This window comes from Aplidium turbinatum, chromosome 7 (assembly GCF_918807975.1).
Source record: "Aplidium turbinatum chromosome 7, kaAplTurb1.1, whole genome shotgun sequence".
Lineage (NCBI taxonomy): Eukaryota > Metazoa > Chordata > Ascidiacea > Aplousobranchia > Polyclinidae > Aplidium > Aplidium turbinatum.
In genome coordinates this window covers 8,993,146-9,003,073 of record NC_137478.1, presented here as the reverse complement: position 1 = coordinate 9,003,073, position 9,928 = coordinate 8,993,146, and the positions used below count along the sequence as shown (strand labels likewise).

The window sequence follows — 9,928 nt, the reverse complement described above, 5'->3', positions numbered from 1 at the left end:
TATGCTATCAACAATACCAAAGTCCCCACCTTTGGCTACACTAAACTGCATCTTTCTCTAGGGTTCGAAAAATCATTTTCATGGCGTTTCCTCATCGCGGATGTTCTTCATCCCATTCTAGGAATGGATTTTCTTGAACATTTCAAAATTTCACTTGACATCCCAAAGCGTAAATTAATTCTACCACCTGATAAGCATCCTACATGCTCAAACGACGCTCGCTCTTCCACTAATGTTAATATGTGTCCCAGTAAATTGCCTTCAGCAAAGTCCATTCATGCAAGTCGCAACATTAATCGAACTTCTACGGCGTCACTACACAAACCTGCCTCTTATAGCATCTTTAGTACAGTTCCTGCGCCATCTTCCATTGATTCTCTCCTCGACTCGTTCGCTGACGTTTTTGATTAATCGTCCTTTACTAAATCTATTTCTCACCACGTACAACATCACATCATCACCTCAGGGCCACCAGTCCGCTCACCCAAACGGCGCATGTCCCCAGAAATGCTCGACACATTTGTAACAAACGATAATTTTGTCCCCGTTCATTTTAAATTATAATGCGACTGCCTCGAGTCTAAATAATTATAATGCGACTGCCTCGAGTCTAAATTTATCATTGAACCGTAGCGCTCTTTAAATTTTGTTCTTTTGGAATGTGTGCGTGACTCGACAGGCAGTATTGCTGTAAGGGAAAATATTTTTTACAAATGGTGCGTTGTATGTGGACTCTCAATTCTGGATTATATTTTAACCAGTCAGTAAGTTTGTAATCAAGGTGTGGTAAGTGCTCTCTTATTTGTTTGTGTTGCATGCTGTTGTTAGTGTTTAAACTCAGTACCGTACATTACAAGTCATTTGGACATACTATTGTGCTGAAGTTGTAGTGCCTGACAGTGTGAACAGTTAGACAGAGCTTTACCCTACTTGGTCTGAGTTAGAGTCTAATACCTAAGCCCATCAGTAAGTGTTTTCTCATACACACATTCCTTAAGCTACATTAGATTTGTAAAAAATATTTTCCCTTACAGCAATACTGCCTGTCGAGTCACGCACACATTCCAAAAGAACAAAATTTAAAGAGCGCTACGGTTCAATGATAAATTTAGACTCGAGGCAGTCGCATTATAATTTAAAATGAACGGGGACAAAATTATCGTTTGTTACACAGCCACCCCCAAAGGCGACATCTTAGAGTTTGGGAACTTTAAAAGGCGTTTCTCAGAGTATGTAGAGAGTGTATACTATGACAGTCATGTGCGAATGGCTTTCTTGGAAGAGTACTGTCGTGGAAAAGCCAAAGATGTCATTGTTGGTCTGAGCTGTTTGAGTGATCGAGAGCAGGCATACAGGATGGCATGGGAAAGATTAGAAAAAAGATTTGGCAACCCTGGTAAGCTAATGGCCAAGGTAAAGCAAGACCTAGTAGATGGACCAACTCTCAAGGATTGGGATTCAGAGGCCTTGCTAGAGTTGTGCGATAAAATGTATCGCTGTGAAACAAGTTTTGCTAGTTGGGACAAGGCTGGGTTACTCAACAGCGATGACCTTCTACAGAAGCTTTTTCATCGTCTTCCATACAAGGTACGGTCCCAATTTGTCACCATCAGCAACCGTAAAGGGTATGGTTCATTTACAGACCTGCGTGAGCTGGTAGAGAATGCAGCATCAGAAGCAGACAGTGAGTTCGGCCAACTTCTGTCTCAAAATAGAAGTGAACGAAAGCCTAAGGGTCAACATAGTGGTAGAAGTATGCAGGCACACGGTAATGCAAGTGTGTTTGCTACTCAGCAGACCATGTTGCCCAAGTGGCCAGAATCTGCGCAAAACGTATGTTGTGTGTGCCAGGAGTCGCATGACATCTGGAAGTGTGGTACATTTCAGGGGCATAGTGTGGAGGTAAAAAGAAAGCTGGCCAGAGAACATCGGTTGTGTTTCAAATGCCTTCGGCCAGGCCACCGAGCTGCACTGTGCCGGAGCAAGTTTCATTGCCAAAGGTGCAAAGGAGATCATAACACTCTTCTTCATGCGGCAGATAGTACCAGGAATGCAGAAAAGAATAGTGGGGCAGGGAGCGCAGACTCTGTTGTGGGAACATCATGTTCCACTGTGATCCCTCACATAAATGACAATTCGCCAACTATCTTCAAGGTCGTGCCAGTCAAAGTATGGTCTGGTGACCCGGGCAACTGTGTTTTTACCTATGCCTTCATCGATGAGGGGTCCAGTGTGAACATGTGTTCTGCTAGATTAGCAGAAAAGCTTGGTGTTCCAGTCGCGGAGACGAATGTTGAACTCGCCACGACTAATGCATCAACAGTTGTAAATAAAAAGGTAAAATGTATAGGCATACAAGGTTTCGCAGAGTCAGCGGCCTTTGTGGTACGTGATGCATTAGTCCTTGACGAGATCGTTGACGTCAGTGCAAGTATTCCCACGAAGGATCTTGTACGTCCTTATCCACACTTAAAAGATTTAGATTTTCCCCACTTGCAGGATAGGAAAATTGACCTCTTGCTGGGAAGTGACCTTCACCAAGCATATTTGTTACAGGATATTAAAAAGGGTGCACCTGGTGAGCCATGTGGCTTGCACACTGCACTTGGATGGACCATCTACGGTAAGAATGTAAGTGATCAGGAAATGCAAGGTGGGTGCCGACGTGTGATGGTTAATTTTGTTCATCACAATGATGTCGAAGACAATTCTTGTAGAGATATTCTACAAATACTTGATCAAGAATTTAAGGATGTAGAGCTCCCTCAAGTAGAATGCCCATCTATCGAGGACAAACGTGCCTTGGGTATTCTTGAACAAACTATCAAAAAGGTTGATGGCCATTACTCGGTTGGGCTTTTGTGGAAAGAGGAAAATCCCTCTCTCCCTAATAATCGTTTTATGGCATTAAAGAGACTAAACAACCTGAAAAAGCGGTTTATTGCAGACCCAAGCTTGTTCGAAAAGTACTGCGCCAAAATGTCGGACTATATTGATTCAGGTTATGCCATTCGTGTTCCTGAAGATTCTCCTGGTCATGAGGGAAGAGTTTGTTATGTGCCGCATCATTGCACGGCAATTCACACAAAGTTTAGGGTTGTGTTCGATTGTAGCGCAAAATGTAATGGTCAATCCCTGAATGACATGCTCTTACAGGGACCAGATTTAATGAATAATCTGGTCGGAGTGTTGCTGCGATTTAGACAGCATCCTATTGCAGTAATCGGTGACATAAAGGCAATGTTTTCACAGGTTCGGGTTGATGAGAAGGACCAAGATGCCTTTCGGTTCTTATGGTTCCCAAACAACGATGTCCATGCAGAGCCGGTTGATTATCGCATGCGTACACATGTATTCGGAGCAAAGTCATCTCCAACCTGTGCGGCATATGCTCTTCGGACAACAGCATCGGAGAATGCGACTGGAGCAGATGCTGAGACTCTCAACACGGTAATGCGTAATATCTATGTTGACGATTTGTGCAAATCATGTGTTTCCATTGAGGCAGCAATTAACCTAGTTGATCAACTACGTACTTTGTTAATGACTGGTGGTTTTTACTTAACAAAATTTTGCTCCAATGAGAAACAGGTACTCCGTTCATTGCCTGAGAAGGACCTTGCTTCAAATGTGGAGTTGGAGTGTCCACAGTTACCAGTGCAGAAGACCCTTGGGGTCTTCTGGGAACCTGAATCGGATGAAATGAGAGTACGTGTAAACGTCACCCAAAAATCGTGCTCTCGGAGAGGTTTGGCTTCCATGATAGGGCAAACTTATGACCCCCTTGGTCTGCTTCAACCATTTTTACTGCCAGCTAAGCAGCTGCTGCAGAAGGCCTGTTCTGCCGCTTTAGGCTGGGATGACGACATATCATCAATTCCTGGGGTTGGGGTAGAATGGGATAAGTGGGCCCAAGCTCTGCCACATTTAGAACATGTGAAGCTGCAGAGAAGTTTTACTAAATTGGGAAAGAAGGTGCTAAATTTCGAACTGCACACCTTCTCTGATGCGAGCACCAGTGGTTATGGAGCGTGTTCGTATTTACGTGTTTTGCATGCTGATTTCACTGTATCTTGTGCGTTTGTAATGGGGAAGGCTCATGTTGCCCCCATAAAGCCTGTAAGTGTGCCACGGCTTGAGCTTGTTGCTGCCGTTTTGGCGGCTAAACTAAGTAATTTTGTTGTTCGTGAAATCGAACTTAATTTATCAAAAATTGTTTTTTGGACTGATGCCACCGTGGTTCTGCGGTATCTGAACAATACATCAACACGGTTCACCACGTTTGTTGCTAATCGTTTGGAGGTGCTGCACACGCTCTCCTCTGTCGAACAATGGCATTACGTGCCATCGGCCGAAAACCCTGCTGATCTTGCATCCAGGGGTGTGTGGCCGGATCAGGCCGCCTCAGCGAACTTGTGGTTTTGCGGCCCTGATTTTTTGAGAAAGAAGAAGGTTGAGTGGCCTAAGCAACCGGACTTCGTAGAAGAATTCGTTGAAGATCCAGAGGTAAAGAAAATCAAGACATGTTCTGCCCAAATGCACCGGTCGGATGATGTGTTGTATCGGCTTTTCTCTCGGCATTCAGACTTCTACGCCCTGCAGCGGTCAGTAGCCTGGTTACTTCGTTATCTGCAGTTTCAAAATTGGAAATTTAGGACAGGTTTTTCTGCTCCTCGTGTTGGTCCCCTTCTTGCAGAAGAATTGAAAGAAGCTCGACTCGCCATAGTGAAGGTTACCCAGCACCAGTCTTATCCTGCGGCATTCAGTTCGTTAGTGGATCACCTTGGTTTCGATGAGCCTGTGTCACTGCTAACGGAGCAGCAACTGCGCGTGACACCAGCTCTAAAAGAGCTACAAACATTGAACCCTTATCTTGTCAAAGGTGTGCTTAGAGTTGGGGGCCGGCTGGAAGCCTCGTCATTATCAGCTGAATCTAAGCACCCCATCGTACTTCCTCCACAGCATCCAGTAACAGATCTCCTAATCATGTTCTTTCACGAAAAAGAGGGACTGTCACAATCAAGGTGCAAATGCCTCGCGATGGCTTGCTTTGTATCTTCAACAAGCGTGTTGTTTTCATTATGGAATTCTGGTGCGTTGTGTTATTGTCGGTTATGACCTGAAGTAACCTCTGATGACGAAATCTGTATTATGTAACGTGTTTTCTACAACCTTCGGCCCTACGTGACCTTCTAGACACTTCTGTTGTTTACATTTAAATGCTACGTGACCGAACGATGGTTCTTTATGATGTAACCTTCTCGAAGTTATTGGACTGAACAGCCAACTATAAATAGTGGTGTAGTTTGTGTAATGTTTATTCTGAGATTCTGAGATTATTATTATGGTGATTGTTATGAGTTGGTTATGAGAGTTGTGCTATGAGTTGTAGATTGGTAGTTGATGCAGAAATTAGAGTTATTTGAGAAGCCGTTCGTTAAAGTTCTTCAAGAAGTCAGATTATCATTTCGCTAGTAGAATTATTCGACATTTAATTGACTGCTTTTCGGTTGACCCATTAAACTACGTCATTGAATCTTTCCAAGTCTTTTTCCTGGTAAGAAATAGAAAGAAATCGTGACATTCTGGGGGCTCGTCCGGGAATAACCGAAAAAGAAAAACCGAAGAATACCGAAAGATTTATTGAAAGAATAATAAATTAATGTCAAGATGGCGGATACTGTCAAACATGAGATGATTGAAGACTTAGGGAGCATGGCTGAACGATTGGGGCTGACTGGTAATGAGAAGTCTCAGTTTGTGATGGAAGAGTATCACAAGATAATGGACCAAAAAGCTCAGCGAGAAGCTGACGAAAGAGAAGATAGAAGAGCTGCTCGTGAAATAAGGAAAGCAGAACTAGAAGCTGAAGAAAAGCGAGCACAACTTGAAGCTGAAGAAAAGCGAGCACAACTTGAAGCTGAGGAAAAGCGAGCACAACTTGAAGCTGAAGCAGAAGAGAAGCGGGCGCAACGCGAAGCAGAGGAGAAGCGGGCGCAGCGCGAAGCTGAAGCTGAAGAAAAACAAGCTCAACGAGAAGCTGAAGAGAAACAAGCGCAGCGCGAAGCTGAAGCTGAAGAAAAACAAGCTCAACGAGAAGCTGAAGAGAAACAAGCGCAGCGCGAAGCAGAAGCTGAAGAAAGAAGAGCGCAATATGAATTGGAAAAGTTAAAACTTGAATTAGAAAGACAAAAGCTGGACATTGGAGAGCGATCTAATTCTACTAATGATAATGCTCGAGATGTTATTGTGGCGCAAGTTAGACGTCCAGATTTGCCATCATTTGTTGAAGAAAAGGATGAGTTGGATAGTTATTTGTTAAGATTTGAAAGATATGCTACAATAGCCAAATTGGAGAAGTCGACGTGGGCTACCCAGCTAAGCATGTTATTATCGGGACAAGCTCTTGATGTATATTCAAGACTTTCGCAAGAAGAAGCCATGAACTACGACAGATTGAAGTTAACTCTGTTAAAGCGATACAATTTTACCGAGCATGGATACCGTCAAAGATTCCGTGAGGCAAAGCCTGAACGACACGAAAGTCCAGGTCAATTTATTGAACGTTTAAGAAACCTTTTGTTAAAATGGTTTGAACTTTCGGGGGCCGAACAATCATTGGACGGATTGGCAAACCTTATAGTTAAGGAACAATTCACAGATTCATGTTCAAAAGATCTGTCTGTTTATCTAATGGAGAGAAGTCCAAAGAATCTAGAAGAAATAGCCAGTGTGGCAGAACAGTACTTAGTTGCTCATGATGAGAAGTTGTCGACTGAAGAAACGTTGTCATGCGATAATGACGAGGAGCAAACAAATAATTTTAAAGGAGGTGCGGTTCCAAGAGAAGTACGTTGTTTTAATTGTAATGGCTTAGGTCATAAGTCTGTTAACTGCCGGAGAAAGACTAACAGAAATCATCAGGAATCGAGGAAGTGGTGCAATCGTTGCAATAGGCAAGGACACGAAGCGAAGGAATGCAAGGACAAGTCGTTTTCCCGATCCAATCAGTCTAGAAAAGATGAAGACACGGACGTTTATCGATGCGGTTGTGCGTTAATGATTCCTGAACCCACGCTTGACGAGGAGATTCCGGATGAAGATGTTTGCGGAAAAATAATACCTGAAGATCACCTGCCAGTAGTGGATGGAAAAGTTGGAGACAAAAAGGTAAAAGTTTTACGTGATTCTGGTTCTACTGGTATAATAGTGAGGAGAGATTTGGTTAAAGACAGTCAATTAACGGGAAAAACTGGCCATGTGACAAAAATAGATACCACTTCAATCCAAGGACCGTTAGCGATGATATCTATCGAAACTCCGTATTGTAGTGGGACTGTGAAAGCGTTATGTTTACAAAACTCTTTAGTTGATCTGATAATCGGAAATGTTTTTGAGAGAGATTCTGAAGTTACTTGTTATTCTTGTGGCAAGAATGGTCACTTTGCTCGAGATTGTTCTGCAGATAATCAGCAACGATCTCACGATGACGGATATTACGAGCGCGATGAACCAAGGAGAAGAGGCAGGCGACGACCATTTGGAGTTTGCTATAGATGCGATAGACGCGGACATTTCGCCAGGGAGTGCGTTGCTGACGGCGGACATTCGGAAAACAGACGTTGCCGTGACAACCATTGCTACCGATGTGGAGAGATTGGACACATAGCCAGGAGCTGCCCTTTTGATGAAAAGGCTTGCTACAACTGTCATAAAGAAGGTCATCTCGCCAAGGACTGTCCGGAGAGGAGATGTTTCCGATGTAGGAAGATGGGTCATCTCGCTCGCCGATGCACTGAAGATGTTGAGGACGTTGGAGACTTTCGCAGAAAACGTGACTATTGTTTTGAGAAAAGCTATCGTTGGTAGATCATGCAACGATAGACTTATGAGAACTGATTATTGAGTAATTAATTGTTTTATGGTGTGTTTTGTATTGATTGTGTTGTTATATTGTTTGCAACAATATTCTAAGGGGGGGCGTATGTCACAATCAAGGTGCAAATGCCTCGCGATGGCTTGCTTTGTATCTTCAACAAGCGTGTTGTTTTCATTATGGAATTCTGGTGCGTTGTGTTATTGTCGGTTATGACCTGAAGTAACCTCTGATGACGAAATCTGTATTATGTAACGTGTTTTCTACAACCTTCGGCCCTACGTGACCTTCTAGACACTTCTGTTGTTTACATTTAAATGCTACGTGACCGAACGATGGTTCTTTATGATGTAACCTTCTCGAAGTTATTGGACTGAACAGCCAACTATAAATAGTGGTGTAGTTTGTGTAATGTTTATTCTGAGATTCTGAGATTATTATTATGGTGATTGTTATGAGTTGGTTATGAGAGTTGTGCTATGAGTTGTAGATTGGTAGTTGATGCAGAAATTAGAGTTATTTGAGAAGCCGTTCGTTAAAGTTCTTCAAGAAGTCAGATTATCATTTCGCTAGTAGAATTATTCGACATTTAATTGACTGCTTTTCGGTTGACCCATTAAACTACGTCATTGAATCTTTCCAAGTCTTTTTCCTGGTAAGAGATAGAAAGAAATCGTGACAGGGACACATGGGCTGTTCACAAGTCCTAGCAGCAATGAACCACCAGTATTGGATCATCAAAGGAAGATCGGTTGTGAGAAGAGTTGTGCAATCATGTGTAAGTTGTCGCTATTGGAAAGCACCTGTCGGCAGACAACAGATGGGAAATCTGCCAGCGGAGCGTGTTAACAAGAAGCCTGCCTTTTCAGCTGTCGGCACCGATCTGATGGGACCTCTGTCTATTAGAAGTGGACGCAATTCGTTGAAGCGATACGTGTGTATCTTCAGTTGCCTTTCGACTAGAGCCGTCCATTTTGAAGTTGTCCAGTCATTGGAAGCTTCCGCCTTTTTGCAAGCCTTTCGGAGGTTTTGCAACCGTAGGAATGTAAAACCTACTACCGTCTATAGTGATAACGGTGGCAACTTTGTCGCCGCTGATCGTGAACTCCGTGAAGGTATCCGAAATTTAAACAGCAAAACTGTCAGTGATGCCTTGGTCAAGGACGAGATTACTTGGCGCTTCAATCCTCCGAGAGCATCTCACCAAGGAGGATTCTATGAACGTTTCTTTCGCATTGTACGCCAATTGACAAGATCTCTAGTCGGCGATACTACGCTGGACGAGTACGACTTACTAACCCTTGTGACAGAAATTGAACGAATTTTAAATGATCGACCAATAACAGACTTTCCTTCTTCGCCTGATGATTTGGCTGCGCTAACACCGAGCATGATTCTCACAGGCTCCATAGCAGACGCGTGTGCGATTGATGAATTTGCTAAGGCCGACGGATATCGTAAATCTTGGAGAAAGACCCAGTTCCTGGCAGACATTTTCTGGGAACGCTGGTTGAAACAGTATCTCCCGCTGCTCCAACGACGTCAAAAATGGTTTGCCACGGCGCCCAATCTCAAGACTGGAGACTTGGTGCTTGTGGCAGATGAAGCTACAAAACGAGGACAATGGCCCAAAGCTATTGTTGTAGAGGCAATGCCTGACCGTAACGGGCTGGTGAGACGAGTGCGCTTGAGAACTGCCGATGCTACGACTTTGGTGCGAGATATTCGAAAGATTTGCCTGCTTGAGGGCAGTGTCGATGAACAAGAGGACTCTTGAAGGACTGTTTACAGACTGTTATTACTCCACGCGAACTTATTCAGGGATTCGCGCGCCCTCGACTTATTTAATTTTTATTTTAGTTTGTGATTTGTATCTTGATGCCATCATCGTGCCGTCGTAATCGCGGTAGTAACTAATAAATGCAGATGGCTTATGTCTAATAATGAAAATCTGTTTTAGTGTTAGTTAATTAAATAAACCTTTGCTTGTTCACTCATAGTCGAAGCGGCCAGCCGCAGTAAGTGGTGATCGATTTGCATGCTCGGTTGCCT

The 9,928-nt window shown here is 43.5% G+C and overlaps 1 protein-coding gene across 1 annotated transcript; it reads left to right on the top strand.

Moving 5' to 3' along the window:
* Positions 1–1,140: 1,140 nt before the first annotated feature.
* LOC145773727 (uncharacterized) lies at positions 1,141–9,653 on the top strand. The gene is made up of 2 exons (XM_082584861.1): positions 1,141–5,024; positions 8,690–9,653. The coding sequence occupies exons 1-2, from the start codon at positions 1,141–1,143 to the stop codon at positions 9,651–9,653; spliced, it is 4,848 nt and encodes a 1,615-aa protein (XP_082440987.1).
* Positions 9,654–9,928: the final 275 nt, after the last annotated feature.

Excerpts from the sequence above, each read along its gene's own strand:
- LOC145773727 (XM_082584861.1), top strand. The coding sequence starts at position 1,141 with ATGAACGGGGACAAAATTATCGTTTGTTACACAGCCACCCCCAAAGGC. Across the intron at positions 5,025-8,689 it reads GAGGGACTGTCACAATCAAG|ACAACAGATGGGAAATCTGC; the intron begins GTGCAAATGCCT and ends ACCTGTCGGCAG.